General features: G+C 32.6%; 2 protein-coding genes across 6 annotated transcripts; one reads left to right on the plus strand and one right to left on the minus strand.

The window, feature by feature from the left end:
* Positions 1-3,400: 3,400 nt before the first annotated feature.
* LOC141675268 (uncharacterized) lies at positions 3,401-18,700 on the minus strand. 4 transcript variants are annotated; one of them, XM_074481978.1, is made up of 6 exons: positions 18,647-18,700; positions 12,406-12,489; positions 7,288-8,621; positions 5,825-7,117; positions 5,507-5,740; positions 3,402-5,418 (listed from the first exon to the last, which is right to left on the minus strand). In XM_074481978.1, exons 4-6 carry the CDS (start codon positions 7,114-7,116, stop codon positions 4,101-4,103), a joined length of 2,844 nt encoding a protein of 947 aa, XP_074338079.1. In that variant the 5' UTR covers position 7,117; positions 7,288-8,621; positions 12,406-12,489; positions 18,647-18,700; the 3' UTR covers positions 3,402-4,100. The 4 variants fall into 4 exon arrangements, with proteins under 4 accessions (XP_074338081.1, XP_074338080.1, XP_074338079.1 ...); XM_074481977.1 differs by lacking the exon at positions 18,647-18,700 and adding an exon at positions 14,949-15,088; XM_074481980.1 differs by lacking the exon at positions 7,288-8,621 and having other exon boundaries at positions 3,401-5,418; positions 18,647-18,678.
* LOC141675270 (protein LAZY 1-like) lies at positions 14,440-18,640 on the plus strand. Of its 2 annotated transcripts, XR_012555966.1 has the most exons (5): positions 14,440-14,556; positions 14,623-14,689; positions 14,970-15,730; positions 16,202-16,461; positions 16,739-17,705. XR_012555966.1 is itself a non-coding variant. In XM_074481981.1 (4 exons), the coding sequence occupies exons 1-4, from the start codon at positions 14,551-14,553 to the stop codon at positions 16,391-16,393; spliced, it is 1,026 nt and encodes a 341-aa protein (XP_074338082.1). In that variant the 5' UTR covers positions 14,440-14,550; the 3' UTR covers positions 16,394-18,640. The 2 variants fall into 2 exon arrangements, 1 of the variants encoding a protein (XP_074338082.1); XM_074481981.1 differs by having other exon boundaries at positions 16,202-18,640.
* Positions 18,701-23,093: the final 4,393 nt, after the last annotated feature.

Here is a 23,093-nt window from a genome sequence, read left to right on the forward strand (position 1 = left end):
TAAACCTTAAGAGGTACTTGAACTGCTAGTTAGCGAGAGTTTTAATAAACTCTGATGGAAACAGTTTTGGATTAGAATTTGATAAATACTAATGGACTAAATATCGTGTCAGGATTTATTAACTCTGAGTATGGTCAAGTCGTAAGACGAGATGTTGGAAATACATCTTTGGAGATACCCAGCTAAGTGAATACAATTGTGAGGTCGCAATTAGAGGACAGGGTTATTCCTTGAAGCATTCGAGTAGCAGGATCGAGACACGACCATAATGTCTCAAAGTCGTAGATCTGCACCATAGCCTTTTGACTTGTTATCATCTATGGAGTGTGGTTACCCCAAACGGATAGAAATTCAAGGTAAAATATTTCATCTATATCTGGTAGCCATTGAAGTAGGGGACTTAGGAGGGTCCAAACCCGGAAGAGTACCGACTCTGAAAAGCAAATTATGATAAAATCTGATATGGATTTCTGTATGAATTTATGGGGGACTGTTAATAAATGGAAAGTTTGAGACTTGTTTTAGACATGTTCCTGATGTAATTTTGTAAAATTAATTGTTGGAGGTTGTTCCTTGTAATGAGGACTTAAACTTTCATGTTTGGATCCATATAGAAATTGAGGTGAAATTAGTAGTTTGAAATGGGTTGTGTGGGTTTATCACACATTGATAAGGTAAACATGGGTTGAGTACTTTATATAGTATCATGTGCAAGTGTAGTGTACAGCTACTAAGGCATGTGGGTGCGCATAGTGTTATTGTGTGCCTCGCGCGCGCGCCACCGCCTCGCATCGCCACGCAACGGCACGGTACGAGTTGGGTTGAAGAGCGATTTGGGCGAATGTCTCGGAGTCTCGCGTACGCGTGGCGACCTAAGCGAGGAATTTTACTACTTGTTTAATTAAAATATTTTCTGACTTATTACATTATTTTAATATGAATATTGAGTCTGGGTAATAGGGTAAATCAGTATTTGCTGATCAAAATTTTCAAACGCTGATCTGGCTGGAATAAATACTAATCAGGATTTGCCGAGACTAAATAAATCCTGAATAGATACTGTAACATGGTTGTTTGTATCAGGATTTGATAAACACTGATACTGACTGTTACGTGTGTGATTCTGAGATATATTTTAAATGCATATTAAGTCAAAATATTTATTTTAATTAATGAATATTTTCAGTTACGTTTTGTTTTGTATTATATACAGACTTGAACATTTCAGAAAGATAGATACACATCACAGACTTGTTAAACCCTAACTGCTTCTCTTCTCTTTTTCTCTCCTCCACATCATAGAGATCTTTGCATATGTTTTCTGAGCGAACTGAGGTACAGGTCGCCGTTGAGTATTACGTGACTATGAACGGAGTGCTCTGTGTTGTTTTATCCTGGAAGTGATATTGCGACAACCTAACACAGCGTAAATGGGACAATTATCTCTTTAAGAACAATCTAAACTTCTCGAAGGCTAAGCGACGCAGCTGTTATTGGTTCTTTCAGATATGTTAAAACTTTTATTAGAGCTAAGTGTTTTTTCCTCTATTTGTCAATTCATGATTTTATCTTATTGTTTTACCTTCGTATTTTGTTTCGATATAAATTGATGACATGCACATGTCACCTTCGTTGATTAATAATAATATCAATCATAAACTCAACATCCATCCATCTCTAATACTATAACATAATAGGAGTATTTGGCTGTATAATTGGACTCGGAAATAAATAAAATAACTTTCACTTCTAAGACATCTCATTATTCCCGTTGTGTACCATAATAAACGAGGATGAGCCAATACCCTAAAAGAACGACTTCAGGCTACTGATAGTTGTAGTGGACAATTGTTATGAACTTGCATTTATCATATCAGGCCTGAGGAGGATGGGGGCATGGGGCACAATGTGATGGGGAGCACAGCTACTCCGTCACTCACGTAATAAAAAAATTCAAAGTTAAACTAATTTGATTGATAATTAAAAATTATACTTGGCTATAAGAATTATAAGATAAATATTATTAAAGATATACTTAATTTATTATCATATTTAATTGTAAACAGAATATGATTTGGATCATATTTCGACGAATTTGATTCTTAGAAATTATTTCGTCAATCTCATATTATGTATCTTATTTTATTTTGACTATTAGGATGTCTCACTTGACCAATATTTGACAGTTCATATTATATAATACAAAAATTTTAAAAACTTATGTTATTAGAAAATAAACTAATTCTCTTGAAAATCTATTTTTGAATTTTCCAAAATGATTAATAATTTTTTTAATTAATTATCAAAATTTAGTTAAATTGACCATTGAATAGTGAAAACAAGATAAATAATAGGAAATGGAGGGAGTATATGCAACACAGGAAACAGTAACTGTGCGATGAATTATGTGTTGATTAATCACAGAATCCTGCCGAATGCTTTAAATTATGTGTTTACTACAATAATAATACTATTTTTTTAATATTCCACTCTTGGATAAAAATTATAATGTTATTTTTACTAATAAAAAATTACCAAATTTTATGTTTTTAGAAGTCTTCGCTACTTTGTGTATTTAATTATAAAAATATATTTAGGGATCCTTGCTCGTATGCACTCACGTAACTCACACAAGGGTTTTTAATGTGAATGCATTAAGCGTATTTTTGTAATTGCATAATTTATTCAAAAAAAATACAACTATGTTATTAAAATACATACAAATTATGAAAATGAAAAATATAGATGATTAAAGAAAAGGGTTAAATATCACTTTGGTCACTGAAGTGAGAGCCTAGTATCAAAATCTTCATTATTTTTATCGGGGTCTCTAATGTACCACTCTAGTGACGAATAATGACAACGCCGTTAAGTTATTTACTTGACTTAACGGAAGAATCTACGTGGCAGTGCTTTGTTGGACACAGTGTAAACAACTTGTTACGTGTATTGTAACGTGTATTGTTAACGGCTATAAACAAACATGGTTATAAATAAACAGATAGAAACCACAGTCCACAGTCATCTTCTTCTACACCATTATTAGGGTTCTTACACCAAATATCCAATAGTGGGAGTGAAAGGATAAATTAGTGTAATTCATTGAAGATTAAGCAGCTGTCGTTGATGATGAGTGGAAGCCCTAACACAAAAACGTGCGGTAGCACCTCAATTGAATCAGTGAAAAAATCCGGTTATCAACAATGTTTTTGTGGGAGATTAGCAAGGGTTAGTACTTCTTGGACACTGAAAAATCCAGGGAGAAGGTTCTATACATGTCAAAAACCTAAGGTATATATTATCGTTTATGTAAGGTTTTACAAAATAAATTTTGATAATATGCAATGTGTTTGATTTTTTTGCTATGAAATTAGGAGGTTCAAGGCTGTCACTTCTTTGAGTGGATTGATGAAGGATTTAATGGGAGGGCTTATGATGTAGTCACTCATTTGAATCACAGAAGGGTGTATTTGGAGGAAAAACTGAAACTTGTTGAAGAAAATCTGGAGGAATCTGTTGAAAAAAGAAGATTGGTGAAGGGTGAGAAGATGCAAGTAGAGGAGGCAAACAAGGACCTGGAAGCTGAAATAGAAAGGCTTAGAAGTAATTTGAAACTGTGTGCGTTTGTTGCTGTTGCAGCAGCCCTAATAATGTTGTTTGTTAGGTAGATGTAATACTGATGCAATTGGTTTTATGTACAAGATGTAGTTGGTTGATGTAGTTGGTTCTTTTTAATGAAATTGCAGTTGGTTGATATGGTTTCTTTAATTAAAATTGCCATTGTGTATTATAAGGTTCTGTGTGTGAGTGTGCTTAAAGTTATCATTGTCCGCAAACAAGGTAAAACATGTGCAAAGTAATGAATATTTATAGAAAAGATGACACTAGAATAAAATAAAACCATAAGATTCCATTCCACTAGGATAAGGCCATGTCCAAATATTATAGTAGCCATACAAAAAGCAAGCATAATAGTCTTAAAACAAAAGCATACTCCTGGTCCAAAGCATAACAAAAGAACTACAAATCTCATCTCAAAAGTTTGGCCATAGTCTTAAATCTACTTAATGAAGCAAAGCAAAAGTAGGCATAACAAAGGTCTAATCATCCAGCTTAACTGGATCATCTGGTGTGTTAGTCCACTTGAATGCTCTCTTCTCAAGAAGTCTTACTGTCCTCCTGCTTGGTTGAAGTGGATCTTCTGCCTCCATGTCTGCAAGTTCATCTTCTTCTGCTGCCTCCATGTCTGCAAGTTCATCTTCTTCTTCTGCCTCCATGGTTGCAAGTCCAGCTTCTTCTTGAGCCCCTATGTCAGCTGGATTGGAGATTTGAGCTAGATTGGATGGAGTTACTCGAGTAGTAGAACTGTGTTGGCTAGACAAGTGAAGTGCTGGAGGTGTAGAAGCTTCTGGTGTGCTTCTTGGGGGCAAGAATGGGACAAAGCCTGGTGTAGGCATGAACACTGCTTTATACCCAACTGGTCCTAGTAGGTTCTCTTGGAAAGGAGTTGGATCTTTGCCTTTCTTCACCACATCACCACCTGCCTCCTTAACAAACGGCAATTTCTTTTTAGGCACCTTCAATGACTTCTTACCATCCCATATGTTCTGTTGTCCTTCATTGTCAATAGCTTTTCCCTTGTCTTGTCTTCTTATCTGAAGCTTCTGTCTCTTCATCTCCTTTGGGGCTTTTTTCTTACTAGCAGAAGTTGTGTTGTGGTCAGGCCTTGTTGCATCTCCTTGCTCAACTGTCCTCATCTCAGCTTCTTCATCAAGTGGTGCACCATTCTTTTTGGTTGGACAATTAGTCTTCCTGTGAGATGAGTCCCCACACAAGGAGCAATGCATAACCCTTTTGTTGCTATACCTCTGCATAACTGGACCACTTACAGTTTGAGATCCTTGCACTCTATTCCCACCTTCCCAGTCCTCCTTCCTTCTCATTTTTTTTGGCCTTCCCCTTAGTTTTTTTGGAAGATCTGGAGGTAGAAGCTCATCAGTAGAATGGACCTCCCAGAATTCTTCTCCCTTTAGTGCTTCTAGAGGGAAGTTATATGATGCCAAAAACTTGTGTTTCTTGTAAAAATCAGAGACATAATCCACAGGCTGATGCCTCCTATCATGTATTGCAGCAATGGCATGTTCACAAGGTATGCCAGTAAGGTCATACCTCCTACAATCACATGATTTTGCATCTAAGTCAACTGTAACAACTTTTGTACCATGTTTGACACTATACCTGGTTGCACCATTCCAGCTAGCTCTCCAGTTTCTGGATTCAGTAACAAGTATGTCCAGCTTTCTTTTTATTCTTGGGCAAAGTTGTGCATCACTTCTGATCATAGCATCCCTATTCAATCTGATTCTTGTCAATAGCTTGAAATGAATTTCTTGCATCATTGTCAGCAGAGGCATGTACCTAGTAACATGTAAAACAGTAATCATTATATTTTATCCAAAATATTTTGTAAACATTAAAAGTTCCAAATAGTTGAAGTTATTTGTACCTTTCATGTATAATCCATGCATTAAATGACTCACTCATGTTGTTTTCTACATTATCAGCCTTGCAGAATGTGCTGAAATGTGACTTAGTCCAAACCTTTGGGTCCAGCTTATGAAGATGTTCATGTGCTGGCTTTGATAACCTTTGCAGCTCTTTCATTGCCCTTGCATGTGCTGCAGGATAGGGTGACATACAAGCATTCCAGAATGCCCTCTTCAAGGCCAGAGATGAAAACCTAGCAAATAAAAACAACTCAGGATATAAACAGAAAATTCATATGTAAGTAAGAGATAAGATGCAAAATATGTAAATGTCTAACCTTTTCCTGAAGTTACTATATAAATGTCTTGCACAGTATCTATGTTCCACTCTAGGGAGGAGCTCTTTCAGTGCATTATCCAAGCCTTTCTGCTGATCTGAGATTATGGTGTAACCAAAACCATCACCAAGACTGAGATCTTCACTTAGCAACTCAGTAAACCATTTCCAACTTTCTGTATTCTCACTTTCCACAACACCATAAGCTATGGGGTACATTTGATTATTACCATCCCTCCCCACAGCTGAGAGCAACTGACCACCACAAATTGTCTTCAAAAAACATCCATCAAAACCAATAACAGGCCTGCATCCAGCCTTCCAGCCTTCCTTTAAAGCATGATAACAAAGGTAGATTCTTTTAAACTTATTGGAATCACCCTCATTCAGCCTTGTGGTCCTAATCTGCACAACTCCATATTGCCTAACAGCATCTCTAAACTCTGTCATGCTTGCAAATTTCATTCCAACCTCCCATTTTATTGTGTCACTCTTTTGCCCATATTTCACACTATTTCTTTTTCTTTTCTTGATCTTGGGGTTGGGAGGGCCAACATAGCCAATTTTGTGATTTTCATCTTCACTGGAAGATGAATCCGACCTTAGCTCATCAGAAGCATACTCAGAATCATCACTTAAACTCATCACTTTCTCTCTAACTTCAAGAAGATTACCATGATTCTGCTTCAAGGAATCCTTATATTTTTTCTTTTTCTCTCTAAACTCTCTCAACTCTTCATCACTGTCACAGAAAGAATCATAGCCTTTCTCATCTTCAGATTCATCACTCTCAGTCTCTACATCATCTCCCTCATAACCATATTCTGGATCATCAGGATCACTATCATCCCCACTTCCCTCATTACCATCTTCCCCTCCCTGGATACCATTTTCCCCTCCTTGATTTTCATTTTCCCTTCCCTGATTACCATATTCCCCTCCCTCATTATCATTTTCATCTTCCTGATTATCAATTACCTCATCCACATCATAGTGATCAATATACAAATTAATTTTACCAATTGGTTTATGAATGTCTACCATAGCTCTCACAGTACTATCATCATACAAAAGTCTCATACCACTTTCAAAAGTCAGACCATCATTTTTAAAATACACTAAGTCAGATTTTGCATAACTACATTTAACAGCAAAATCATCCAAGTCTCTAAACGAAAACAAGTCAGGGGCAAAGCCAGGTATAACTTCTACATCACCGCCTACATACTTTGGTTTAGGTTTATGTTCAAAATCCCCATGGTGATGTATGTAAATAGTAACCGATGAATCCATACTGTCAATTAAACACAAGAACAAAAACAAAAAAGATACGATTTCAATAATAAATATATATAAATCACAAAACAACTATTATTTATCAACACATATCACACAAATATACAAGGACATGCATAATGTTCATATACAGGCTCGTAGAGTTTGTTCAAGATCGATTAAACGTACCTCTCTCACTGAAGAAGATTTGCGAGCAAGATCGAAGCAGATTTGCAGTTGAATCGATGGTCAATTGAGTTTTCTTCAAGAGCAATTGAGCAATTAGGGTTTTTAATCCCCAATTCTTTTATCTCTGTTATGTTAAATTGTTAGGATATATTATACATATAACTATTATTTAATTTATTAATATATATTTAGAACACGTCAGACGCCAAGTATCTGCCACGATGTTGCCACGTACTCTCCACTTTGACGTCGTTAATTTTTCTGTTAAGTCAACTGGTCAATCTAATGGCGTTGTCATTATTCGCCACTAGAGTGGTACATTAGAGACCCCGATAAAAATAATGAAGATTTTGATACTAGGCTCTCACTTCAGTGACCAAAGTGATATTTAACCCTTAAAGAAAAACTCATTTAGATTCTAAATTTAACACGATCAGTACCTTTAAGATTAACAAAAATCTTTGGATAGAACATAATATGATTATGATTTCATTATTCACAAATATATTTAGTTCTTTATATAGCATTTTATCTATAAAAGCAATGGGATTTTCTGTTTAGGTTGAATTTAATGTTAGTTCGCCATGCCAAATGAAGTAATTCAAAAAAGTTGGTAATTTTACGATATATAGTATATACATAATAAAATATTCAGACAACAAACAATTTTTATGCAAGGAAAGAAAATTGGTGAAGATGAGATGAGAAGCAAAGAGTAATTTTATTGTTAAACTTCATTAAAATCAGGAATTAGAACGGTGAGTAAGAGTTTAATTGTAGTTTAGAGGGGGAACACAAACGCTGCTACAAATGATATCATTTTCCTGGTCAACACTGATTCTGTTCTCTATCTCTTTTTTTTTTGTAGTGGTTTTAATTATTACATTTAGAGGATATAATTATTGATTACAAAGCAAGCAACCTTGTTAGGCGGGGCGGGGGGCGTTGATGTAGGACAGCCACCAGCCGTAAGATCCTTATCTACCCTTAACACATACCCCCCAATCCTCCACTAACCCCAAGCCTACTTGCTTCACCATCCATCCTTCTCTATTTCTTTCTTAAACATATTGGACTGAAGATTGAATTTTGTAAAATGCGGTTGTCAACATTTTTTTCTTAATCAGCTGAAAGTTTGACAGCTCGATATGCCCCAACTCAAGAAAAAAACTGGTTGGATGAGTTCGATATACTTTTAGCAACTCAAACTCTACCGTCTAATTGTTCGAATTGTTTACATGCCAAAGCATACACTTCTAGTGATTTTCTCTCGTTATATAACGCCATCAACGAATGGTTGCACTTTTATTTCATGGGAATACAAAGAAAATTCACTGCACAAAAAAAACAAAATGCCCAAAATATCACATTTCAGCATTAATAGCCCAAAATATTCGGATATCAAGTGCAAAGCCCTAAAGACCGACCGGGATACTTATTTCAAAAAGGCAAGAAATATGCATTTTTTTTTAAATGTGCATCCCATTACACGCATTCCAAGTATGCATGTCTTCACTTATTTTTTTTAAATTAGTTACAAAAAACACGCATTATACAAATATATATCTTGTTTTAATTTATTTTTTACTTTCTCAATTTTTGCTTACCGAAATAAAAGAAAAGATATGCATGTACTACAAATATGTTATGTCAATATTTTGGATCATCAGTTTCAATGCTGAGCATGGGCCATTTGTTTTTTTGTGACGGGCATTAAGGGCCATCACCCAGAAAAAAAATTACCATAAATCAGTGATAAGAAAAAAGTAATACGAATAAAAAGAATAGTATTTGGTACTGCAATAATTTAAAAGATCCGAAAATGAAATGAGTGAGAGTAACCAGTGAAAAATTGGAAGCTCCCTTGTAGATACTAAGTTGTGTCAAACCTTATAACTAAAGTTAAATCTCTTTAAAGTAATAGGGTCGGTACCAAAAAACAATATTATTTCAACAAGTTTATTATTGACTTAATTGCACGAAAATGGCATGAGTTATAATTGTTTTGCACAAAAATGGCCGACCTATAATAATAGGCACCCGTATGACTTGTATATAATTTTTTTTCCGACCCGATTGCATTCTGTTAGTAACTTTTAACAGATATTAGGATTTTTTTAAATTAAAAATATAATTACATAAAAATGTTCTGAATTATAATTTTTTGCACAAAAATGATGTATCAAAGAATTAAAAATCAAAGAGTATATACAAATTAAATCAATTACGAAATTAAAAACTAAAGAGCAGCTATAAATCTTTCTATAGTTCTGTCCCAGACCCCCCGTTGAAAAGAACGGTTTTGCTAATTTCTTGTGTGAAGTCGAGTGCATGACTTTGTGTGTATTTCTTGGCTTTTTCAGTATAACCTGAAGGTCTCTCTTTAATTTATTCTATCTGTGTTGGCTTTATACTGAAATATTTTGGTATTTTTACATCATGCTCATTATCTTATAATGCTTATTGAATATGTACTAATTTTGTATAAGTTGTCTCGTCCCTAAGATGTAAAACTTTGATACTCTATAATTATCATTTCTAGATGTTACCTCGCATAAAATTTTGAATCCTATAATTCGATATGGAGTTTGGATTCATCATGATATGTTGGTATATTAGTATTCTTCATTAGTATCCTTAATTATTTTTTCCATGTTACCAGACTGTACATGAAAATAAGAAATTACATAATTCTAAGCAAAACATGGCCGATATGCATGTTTTTAACACTTATTTTATGTGGATACTATAGTTTTGGAAGGCAGGTGATGAATGTTCCCTCGTTCATGAAAAAAGTGTATTATCATAAGCATATTGACTTCTCACTTACAAGTCCTTTTGCTGGTGATTGACCTGGTAGAGTTAAACGAAGAAACCATAAGAATGCTTCAAAAAAAACTAGCGACAGAGCTGAAGAAGATGAAGATTAAGGCGTTCAATTTAATACTGAATGCTTATGTTTGAAATATGGTTTACTATTTTCCGTTTTGGCTCTATCCCAATAATATAGATTAAGGTATTATTTTTCGTCTTGGCTATGTCCTGGAAATTTAGATTGGAAATTTAGATTAAGGTGTGATTCTGTATTTATACAAAAGAAAAGTCTTTAACCTTTATAAAAAAAATAAGTTTTTTCTGCTAATTTATAGCTGTTATTTGATTTTTAATTACATGATTGATTTATTTTATAAATGCTCTTTGATTTCTAATTTCTTGATTGATCATTTTTGTGCAAAAAATATTATAATTAGGCCATTTTCGTGCAATTGCATCTTTAATTTATGAAAATCCTAACGTCCGTTAAAGATACCTAACGGAATGCAATTGGGTGATAAAAAAATTATATATGAGTCATACGGCTGCCTATTATTATATGTTAGCCATTTTGTGCAAAAAAATTATAACTCATACCATTTTCATCCAATTAAGTCTTTATTATTTTATCGGGAGTAAAGATACATAATGTCTATTATTTTGGAACCAGAGAAAAATATTATTTTAGCGAGGTTATGATTTTATTGATTATTATTTGATCGAGATTTAATTGGAGTCCACAATTATTAACTACTCTGAGCCTCTCTGACAACCAACCTGAGATATACAGAACTGACAATATTTGTGCATAGATTAAACGCTATTGGAATACATAACTATGCACTAATTTATAATTCCAAGCTTATTTTACTCATTCCATAACTCTCACGTAATATGACCATACAAAGGGTATATCATGACAAAGGTAATACCTGCTACAATCAAGAGGTGCAAATATTGCCCGGAAATTTAAAAATAAAATAATATGGCCAGAAGAATAAAATAAATCTTATTTCCTGACACCGGAGAATCACTATTGTTTCCCCCATACTCAGAAACCCTTAGAGTTCTAACAAAAGCACATGCAACTAGGAACCGACCAACCCGACCCAACCCAACCCTTTTTCAACCCGAAAAACCCGACCCAACGTAAACCGAATTATAGATGGGTTGTTTCTTGATCAACCCGACATAAATGGGTTGGATACGGGTTATAAATATTTTTACCCTAACCCAACCCAATCCATAATTTTATATAATTTTTAAGTTTGATATGTATTTATACCTTTTCTCATATGTTTTCACGTAACTACTATAATATCTTAATTTTTTGAAGTTTGATATGTATCATATGTTTTCACGTAACTACTACAATATCTTAAATGGTTTGTGTATTTTTTTCCATCTCCAATATCATATTAAGATTTCTAAGTAATATGATAGAATTTTATTTGTTCAATTTATGTTTGCATATTCATTTTCGTTTACAGATGTATGGTTAATTTATTTGAGGATGCATGTGATTTATGATATGATATACATTACTAAAACTATGATGTTAATCAAATTTTAATATTAGCACTATAATTATAAGTTATACACATTTTATTTTTATTTAATTTTCAAAACGAGCGATAATAAATAGTTTTCAAATTTTTTTTATCGGATTATTCACCCATCCAAACCGACCCAACCCGACCCAAACCGATGTACGACGGGTAGGGTTGGGTTACAAACTTATATTTTACGGGTTGGATTAAAAAATTTCAAACCGATTTAATTGGGTCGGGTTGTAAAATCGCCTCTAACCCGGCCAACCCGACCCATGTGCAGCCCTACATGCAACCACAGTGTCACGGTTTAGGCAATCAGCGAGATTCCCATGTACATTAGCATACCCGACAAATTGATCAACATTTCTGGAAGTTATTTGCTTGTTTGATTGAGAACTAAGGAGTAGTTACATTACCCCTTTTGTCTTTATTTAACAAAAAGAGGCAACATCACTGTTTTTTAGCTAATTGTAGCTTAGCTGAAAATGAGGTTCCTTATGGTGCACAGGTCTAACTTTATTTATTGCTGCTCATATAAAGTTTAGATACTATTTCTCTGTCATAGGAAGGAAAAGGAGGCAAAAAAAATCTATATGGCATTTCCATCTGTCAGCCCTCTCCTGGGATGTAATAATTGAGATATTGACATAAAATTGCCATTAAACTTTGCAATGTAGTCTTTTTCCATGCTTGAATGTCGAATAATATTAAAGCTCTATAGTGAGTAGATAATTCTAGTAAAGTGATGAACCTGATGACAGTTGATGTTAAGTCGCAAAACTAGCTGCTTCCAGTATTTTCTTCGGATGAATATCCCTTTCACAGACTCACTATACTGTCAAACCACAACATCATCAACAGAATTAAGTGACAGTTACAGTATAATTACAATTAACCTAACCGAAGAAATGAGTGAATGAACTTCCCAACAACCAAGTAAACTTGTTGTTTAGCATTTTTATTAACATCTAGATTATGGAAAACATGTGAACTTAGACATATCATTCTGCATACAAGATGTGACGAGGAGTTGCATTACAGGCAGCAACTAGAAAGTAGAAACCTTAGGATTAAATCATATCAAGTACAATTAGACAAACACTTCCTAGATATGGGTTTCAAGTTGTGCATTAATAAAGGCTGTCAACTAAAATACTAATATTGTCATCAAACCAAAAAGAAAATGAAAAAGGAAAGGGATCATCAGAATTACAATGCACAAAGGTTCAAGTTACAGATTTTGAATCCTTTGAAACACAAGAGTAGGGCACACTAACCACTAGACTTTGTCATGACTATAATTTTCTGACCTCATAATAGCTAATAAAGTAATGCACCACAAAATCTTTAGTTACTAACTATAAGAATGTACACGAGCTACTCTATACCCATTCTTAATGTTACAACACAATAGGGTGATCTTTGCAGGTATCAAGTACAGTACATGGTTTGGTTATTTATGTCAGCAGAGCACATGTTAAATAGTACTCCCTCCGTCCCACTGGATTGTTTACATTACTTTTCGGCACGCTTTTCAATGCTCGTTTAAAGTATACTTCCATAATATATTTTAAAAAAAAAAATTATGAAAAAAAGTTTCATGTTTAAACTTTTATTCAAAAAAAATTTTAAGAAAAAAACATTATGAAACTATATTTTATTGAAGTCTCGAAATACGTGCAAACAGTGTATGTAAACTATTCAGCGGGACGGAGGGAGTAAGCACACAAGCATTCCTTGGCTTATAACTTACCATATACCCTTCTCTTGATAATAAGAGGTTGAGGGTTTAGGCCTCCTAAGGGCTTGTGTGATAATTTAAATTCTGGCACATGATCAGAAAGAGAAGAATGTAAATTACTAATAGCAATTGAAAGGAAAGCCTCTTCTATTTGACATAATATATATATATATATACCTTTTGTTGGGATTGGATAGAGTACATAATTCGCTTCACTTGGGTAAATTAAGTAGCAATTATAGTTATTGATATCCCTTCACATTTATATTTATTTTAAGGATATAAACATAATAGGTTTACCCATGCACATGCACATGCGGTAAGGTATTACCACATGGAGCAAAATAGCTCTTTTCACAAAGACTGCTGCTAATCTACTATCAAATTGCTTACATAGCTACAATAATACAAGGATTATTGAACAATTGACAACTTCTGTAAATTTAGTTCGTGTCCAGAAGAAGTTATATTCAATAGTGAACTTGGATATATCTCTCATACACTTCTCTTCATTTTGAAGCACCATACTGAAAGCTAAGCCTACCAAAACTTAGAAGGGGCCTCACTTGTACACCTAATAACTGAAATCTGTTTCATTATGAAATGACCCTTTCATCCCAAAACTGCTCCTTATATTTCAGCAACGTCTCGCTAGAAAAATCTGCCACTACCCACATCTCTAGAAGAAGCAAAATTTTAGTAAAAATCTGGTAAAACCAATGGCGTGATTTTCCCTGGGAAAATTTATCACCTTGATATAAGAACAGGCAACTAGCACTCTTAGACATGTTCAATATCAACGCACTATAATATCACTTGATAATTGTTTAATAGTTTAATAATAATACGTAATAACGAACTCCAAGAAAGTGTTTACATGGAGTAGTAATATCCCCCAACATGTGGGCCTTAACTGACTACCAAATTCTTTCGCATGACACAATTTTGACAAGGAACAGCCAACAACAATATTGTAATCTTCTCTGTGTTTCTCTCCACTTATCTCTATCTCAAACACTTCTAGCAGCTCATGGTTTCCTATCACTGACCATCACGAAAAACATCCTCCAATTTCTTCCTGTGTCAACATTATAAATTACCCCATAACTACACCTCCTTTCGCAGCAAAACTAGTTTATCATCGACAGTTCAAACATGAAGGTTAGTCTGTGTTAATCAAATTTACTTTACATACAAAGCTTTTAAGCATTATATTTACTGTTGCAGGTTCTGAGTTGGATGTACCGAAAATCAAGGAAAGAAAGCACTGAGCCCCTAAAAAAAATATCATTTGGTTAGTCCACCTTGCCCAATCCACTGTATCTTATTTGTACTTCTTTTCATTAAGTTCTCCTCCACTGCCATTTACTGACTCGAACACCATAAACTGCTGACTTCTCATGACCAGATAATGAGAAATAAATGCATATACTCACCTGGGTCAGGCGCTTGAAACTACAGACAGTTCAAAGCAATCAATGAAAACCTCCTATTGAAAACATACATCACTAACACTAAATATGAAAGATCAGCTGTTCGTCCTGTTAACTAACCATTATAGTGAATTATTTCAGGGAACTCCTGTTCTTGTCTATCTGCACAGCTGTCACTTGACGAGCACCAACACCAGTTACAACCCAGCTACACCTCTGCAAACGCAAAGCAGACCAAACGGGAATGTTCAAGATATTCTTCTAATGGCCTCAAGTCAGATGAGGAAGAAGCCTCTGAACAAGAATCCGCCATCATGATGTCTGAGCTCTTCCGTGGTTTTCTAACAATTGGAACACTCGGTTCAGAACCTAATGTTGCAGAGCCTACAACACCAAAGTTTGCTATATCTTGTCAGAGTGTATATGAGGAAGAAACTTTAGTGAAAGAGACGGGGTTAAAGCTTATACATTATGAGTTAGAAAAGTTTCTTGAAGCTGAAGCAAACTATGTTAATTATGACTCGTCAGAAAGGAGCAGCTTTGTTAGCACTATTACGCTCAGTGGTTATCAAATTGAAGGGACTGATGCCGAAGAAGATAAAAACATGGTGGCATGCCCACTACAGCAGTATCTATTTAATTCATCGATAGAATATCCAGAAATAGGAGAAGAGACGAAGAAAGAAAAGCAATCCCTTGGGGAGCTCTTTGAAAATGATAAAAATAACCCTGAGCAACAAAAGGAACAAAATGCAGAAGGCAGGACGGCAACTAAAGGAACATGTGCCTTAAAGTTCATGAAGAAGATGCTTAGAAAAAATCATTCTACCTCAAGGAGAAGCGGAGCTTCTGCTAATGATCATGCTGCTGGCAATGCCTCAACTAAGAAGAAACTCCCTAAGGTTGGTCACCTAATACTAATTCTCTTATTATTTTCATGAAAACTTTTAACAAAAAAGAATAAAAGCTATAGACATATAGTTATGCCATGTAGAGTGTATATTCCCTAGCCTTTTATAGTGCTTCAATATTCTTTTGAACAGATGCTTAAACCATAAATTTTTATAATCTTAGATCATAAAGAAATAACACAAAAAGCACATAGATAATTCCTTTGACTATTATCAGGGAGAAAGTCATATTACCAAGTCAAAACATCACACGTAAACAATTTCTTGTGTTTCTATGCATACATGCAAATCTTAAGAGTGTTACAGAAAAGGATTCATATCACCAAGTCAATAATCTTACGTTGTAATGAACCAACACGAAAATCATAATGATAATCTCTTTGACTATTTTCAAGTAGTGGGTCATATTACCAAGTCAAAACATCACAAGTAAACTAAATGTCGGGTTTCTATGCATAGCAGGTCTTAAAACTGTTGCAGAAAAGGATTTATCCAGAAATATCAATATTTCCTGGACATAAAATGACCAAGTCACGCAAATATGAGAACAAAATCAGACATCAAGATGGAGCTGTGCCAATCCTAAAAAAAGGCAATCACAAATTTCCAAACAAGGCTATTTTGAAAAAAAAATGCAATCTCTGTGAGCAATAACCATGACAGCTTCGAAAGGAGCCATTCAGTTGGAAATGGGGGACACTGGATTAAAACAGATGCAGACTGTAAGTACCAATTGTCTTTGCATACTCAGAATGCTAACACAGTCTAAAGATTAGTAAATCTAAACTCAAAAGCAGCACATAACATATTAAAATAGATATACATGCCCGCACAAATTCACATGCCCACAAACAAATATATATTAAAAGAAAATTAAAATATTCTTTTATCTTAGTTGATGTATTAGCGCACCCAGAATATGTTACATATAAGTACTTAAAAGTACTACGAAAGAGCTACCATCTGTTTGTTTCACACTCTTCACTGTTATCACTGCAGATCTCGTGCTAGAGCTCTAAAAAGCCAAACAATACATTCATATTCTCCTGATCTCGTCTTTGCCATTTAAGTGTGATGCGTGAGTTTAATCGCATGGTTTATTGTTTTGGTAAGTATCATGTTAGTCATGTGGTATGAGTGATAGTGATCTCAAGTCAAGTGAAAGTTTTTATATCAAGGTAACTCTGGTCATAATAGTTGTTACGTAATCTTGACATAGTTGCCAAGGAAGTGTAATAATGTGCAAAATCCAAGGATGTGTAATAATGTGCAAATCGTTACTGCTATAACAGCATAGTTGTTTGAAGCAAAAGAGCTAAGAAGCACACTAATTAAATGAAAAGGCAACACATGTATATACAATGATTAATTGTTATCTTGATTTTATGTGTTCAATCTTGTTTAAAATATTTTTGGGTACTTATTGATAGATACAATATTTTTGTACAAGAGACACAAATTCCAGTTAAATATTTATGAATTTTGTGTTTCACGTTCTTTAGTGTTTTTATTACATGAAAATATCTCACGTCATGTTCTCGTCTAGATCACGTGTGTAACACGAAAGTGCACAACTAGATATAATTTCATTTCTTACTATATTATTTATTACAATTAACTGCCGTGTTGTGTTGTGTAGACACAATTTCTTCTGTCAATTACTAACATACAAAAAAAGGGTCTTGTTTGGGTTTAAAAAACATGAGAAGGAAATACAAACCATGTCTAATCATTGAGTTTAAATTTCTTATAATATATATATATATATATATTGTATGTATGTATTAACTTATTATATAAATCCCGCCTTATCGCACATCTAGGCTTCGGTGGAACCTCATGCCTCTCGCCTTCAAAAAAATAGGTTCCTTATAAACCTTGTGCTTAAAATGGAAACGTAATTCTATTAAAGATGTATGATCCATATTAGTGGATTTGCTTTGACCTATTAGCTCAAAGTTTAAAAAAAAAATTAAAGGAAGCTTGGTTTAGCTTGAGACCTCAAGTCAAATCCTTGGTAAATGGTACCTCTAAAAAAACAATATAATGAATCAAACCAAGCACTGAAATGGTTGTTTCTACAGGGATCCCTAACCTATTAGAAAACGCTTGAAAATTTTTGAAAAATGTTTAACTGTACGGATATAATAAATATTTACTTTCACATTGTAATAAAAATTTATCTTGATCACCTTCCTACCCTCAAAGGGTACCAATATGAACATATAAATCCAAATAAGTAATTGAATACTCTATTCTTTAAAGTTTAATGTGAATAAACCAACTCTAAATTTAACAACTTTTGCAATTATTTACTATAGTTTCTCTCACCAACAACAAATCAACGTGTGACCAAATCATTTCTTTGTGAGATTTCCAGAATCAAAACTTCATGTTAGAAATTAAAATTATCGGAGTAAGGATCAATTCATGCAAATGAAAAATTTTAGGTTACATATGTTTTGTATGTTGGATAGTAATAGTAAAGGTTTGTGTCTCCTGACATGGATACGTCAAGGGTCAAAAAGTGTTTAAGCTAACATAGACTGTGATTGATTATTGCCTAAAGTTGTTTCCAAGGAGGAGTTTCAAATATAGGTAATTCATATAAGTGCTTTTCCAAAGCCCTGGGTTTTTGCAAAATAGTTATCTAAATTACTGCACATTTTCATCTATCATCAAGAATTTCACTTTTAAAGTACTAATACTAAATGAGAATATGCAAATTTTATCTATTCTTTGACGTCAGCAATTGGCTCCTGAGACGTGAGTCTCAAGATTAAAATCATCACTATATAAAATAATTATAAGTGTAATTCATGTAGTCATGATTCATTTTTTTAAGAAAAAATATCATTATAAAAACCGAATACAAAACCACGCAAAACGTAAGCGTTAAAATAGTACCTCATTTTGTAACAATACAACATGATGCATAAGCCAGCAAGCCCAACAATTAAGTTTAAAGAGGAAGAGGCTCTTCCTTGAGCATTCCGCCCATATACATGTGCCATGATTGGTCAACTAGAGCTGCCATTTCTCTGCACGTACAACAGCCCCATTGTAAAACAGTTTTTACACATAACTAACCAAAAAAAGAGAGTACAATGCATGATGATACATTGCTATCTATAATTATGATAGATAATCATACACAGCTAACCTTACAAATCGCTTATTCATTATTAAAAAGAATTTAGCAATATTCAAATAGAGCTAGCTTAAGTCCTCAACTATGGTCACGTCGTGGATGGCAACACAACTAAAAAACAGTAAAGTTTTTGGTTGAACTTAAAAAGCTGTTTTTCAAAAGAAGAGCTTTTGTCTTAAAACCCAACTACCTCGATTTTGAAAGAAAAAAAAAATAACTTTTGGCCTCTCTGGCTAACAAGGAAGAAATTCACGGAGCAAACCCTCACGATCACATCCATTTCTACAATTAACTATTCTAAAAAAAAGAAGTGTATTCAAATATTCTTACTACACATAAACTATAAATACTAAATATTTTAATTAAATAAATACTCCTTCCGTCGCAACCATTTCTTTACACTTTCCTTTTTTCGATGTCCCTCTCAATTCTTTACATTTCAAAAGTTTCTAAAAGTAGTAGAGTTTTATAATATAAAAATCAACTACATCCACAACTTTTCTCCACAACGCTCACTTTATGCATAAAATATTGATAGCTTCCACCACTTTACTCACTTTTCTTATTTTTCACTATTACTTTACATGTTTTCTTAACCTCCATGCCAACCCAAATGTAAATAAATGGGTGGAATGGAAGGAGTAGTTAAATATAGTCAAATTTCAACTAATTGTACGTAATATTAGATTCAATCAGATATTCATGTAATTATAAAATATATAATACGACAAGAAAAATACAATATTGCACACGCGCATATATCCGTATATGTATCGACCTTACTTTAGCAACATAGGCACGTTCTGAAACATATATTTATGATTAAAATACATAGATCACGCTAAACTTGTCAACATATTTGTGAGCAACTTTTTTTAGTTTGATTTATTTTAAATGTGTATGCTTCATATTAAATATCATTCTACGTTTCATAATTATAGTTAAAATAATATATTTGTTCATCATAAATTAGTTTCAAAATTAATAAATAGATGAAAAGGCCCACAAAATTATAAATTTAAATGGTAGATATGATCAGGTATTGTAATTATTAGTCGGAGTCACGTTATTATTGAACGCATCAATGTACACATATTGATAATGTAAAATCATAAAAATAAATAATATTATTTTAAATTAAAATTACATACATATATATACATACATACTTCCTAGCTTTATTACTTCAATTTGTGCTAAATTAATTTTTATTATAAAACAATATATTTAAAAATTACATAATAACAAACAAATGATATTATTGGTCAATAATTTTTAAACACTATTTAAGTACTAATATCATCATTAAATAGTGTATATTGGTTCTAAATATATAGTTTAATTTTTGAAGTATAAAACTTAAGGTCTGAACGAAAATCTTAACATGTAAAATTATATATATGATAAAAATAATAAATATTTTAATAACAAGTGCTCGTGTAAAAACCGATTTAACATTTATGACATGTCAATAAGCCGAAATGCCCACATTAATGTCGTCATTTTTTCCATCCAAGCAACATATTATGCATCAGTTTATCAAGTCAAATGAAACCATGAAAACTACAATCAAACAATCGAAACATGTAGTTCACTTTACTGACCACTTTGATATCAATCATATTCATATTTTAAACATACAAATTGTAAAGATGTAAATTATGTGGATCAAGAAATTTAAACATTAAATAATAGATATATTGTTCTGGAATAAGGTTTATAGCAAATTATTAGTAAATTTAACAATTACAGTATAAAGAATATTCTAGATTTAGTAGAATACAGATCAGTTTCTTCTATTAAAAATTCACTTTTAACTTTTAAGTAACATGAATTCCATTATAACAATTATTTTAATTCTTATCATTCATTAGAGAAAATAAATTTTATATAATGACATTTATTTGATGAATCGTAGAATCCATCTGTCTCTATCAATTCTTTGTAAATATAGTTTTTGTCCTTTGTTTAAACTCCCTCTCTACCCAATCCAATGTCCAATAAAGCCAAAATCCCGAATACACTTCAATTTAGCTAATTTTTTTCGATCCAACTTTCCAGCCTTACCCAGTGTTATTAAACGCGATATGTGCACCGAAGCGCAAAGGCCTCGTGGGGCAAAAGCGCAACGCGCTGATTCATCGAAGACATGAAATATATATATATATAATTATTATCTATATTGTAAAACATTATGTACATACGGATAATATGTCATAACCCGGATTTTTGTTACACTAATATATTTGTCTTTGAAATTTTAAATTATTTGTTTTGATAAAAAAATAATATTTTCTTATATGTATAGTTTACAAAATAGTATGATACGCATGTTATGCATGTAGATTTTATTTAATACATTACAAAATGAGAATAAGGGATAATAGATTGACCTCAGTTAAGCAGGGTAATTAGGTAGGTCAGGTTAAATGACTACGGATCTAGCGTTTAGTGTATCAACGGGTCACATGTCATGTACAGGGAATTATTCCTGTATTTTTAAGTTTTTTGAATTACTTCATTTTCTTGTAAATAAATTAAATTAAGTAAATTTAAAAATTGATATTAATGTGGGTATCTAATTATATAGGTTGGTTGTGATTTACTATTAATTTATTTAAATATTAAGTACAAGTTTTTATTTCTTAAACATTTACATAATATTAAAAACAACTAGTTTTTATTGAAGTAAAATAATTTAAAATAATTTGAACCTTCTCTTGAATTACAATACATACATATTAATAAAAACATCAAAATCATATTAAATGAAATTATTTGAAGAAAGGGAAGTAGATAAATTCAAAAAATAAGATTCAAATAATATGTGAGTAAAAGATAAATTCAAAAAATAAGATTTCAATACATGCACATGGTTCGTACAACAGCATAAAGTAATTATTATGTCGACCTATATTTACACGACATGTGCCCCACTAATACTCTAAACGCTTATTTCTAGTCGTTTAATATGACCAAAACACCTTGCTTATACAAGGTTAATCTGATATCCCTTATTCTCTTACAAAATAATGTATTGGGTTATAAATATCAATATAATTAAGTATACTTTATTTTTAAATTTTTAGATGTTTTACTTGGTCAAAAACTACTACTATAAAAAGATAATGTGTACGTGAGTTCAAAAGTAGTGGGGTGATAACTACCCAGAAACCTAGGAGTGGGTTTTAACTAACTTGTAAATAAATAAACCTGTATCAAGTTCATTTTTGTATGCAGAGCAATCTTTTATCAAGGTATGTTTTATTCTACTTCTTCTTTTTCAGCATACATACATGTTTTGAGTAAAGTTCTATGGAGTCCACCTTTAATTGGAGTCCTCGGAGTCCATATATGTTCTGCAAGTAAAATATAGCTTAAAATATTGCAAAACATATTATTTTTCGACAAACATCACTATTCTATCAAAAATCTTGTAGATTGCATACATTTTACAAGCAGAACATTGCAAAAATATATATTCTACAAAACATGTTTAGTTTGCAGAACATAAATGTTCATGTTGCAGAACATATTGCAGAACATACATATTGTACCGTAAATATATGAGATTTGCATAATTTTGTTGAAGTTATGCTATTTGTGTAACATGTTTTGCAAAATAACACGTTTTACAATATATTTTATTTGCAGAACGTAGATGGACTCCAAGGACTCCGATAAAAAGGTGGACTCCATAGAACCCACCCCTACATGTTTTATATATTATTCTATATTTTTACTATGCACTTGAACTATTACTACTCATGTAATGTTTACTTTTTAGCTATGGTTAAATCATCCTCCTTATTTTATAGAGCATGTTATTGTTTACATTCTTTGTACAAATATGTCAATGATATTACTTTCAAATTAATTATTAAAATATTCTTTTCTACAAGATATTTATTGCTTTTATTTTTTTGACATTGGTCGTATAAATTTTCATGTGCTCCCAAAGTTATAGTTGTATTAAATATGCATGTTTATGCATTAAATTTTTTGTATATTAGATAGTAAATATAATATTATGTAAATTGATCTATATATATACACACACACTTAGAAAGTCTTAAGATTTTGATGCATTAGAAAATAAATTTTTTTATTAAATGATTATACATGAAATGCAATACATTATTTATATGTGATTTCAATTATTTTGGAACAATGATAGCATGTATTTACGTTTTAGTTGAATTG

Source organism: Apium graveolens, chromosome 7 (assembly GCF_009905375.1).
Source record: "Apium graveolens cultivar Ventura chromosome 7, ASM990537v1, whole genome shotgun sequence".
Classification (NCBI taxonomy): Eukaryota; Viridiplantae; Streptophyta; class Magnoliopsida; order Apiales; family Apiaceae; genus Apium; species Apium graveolens.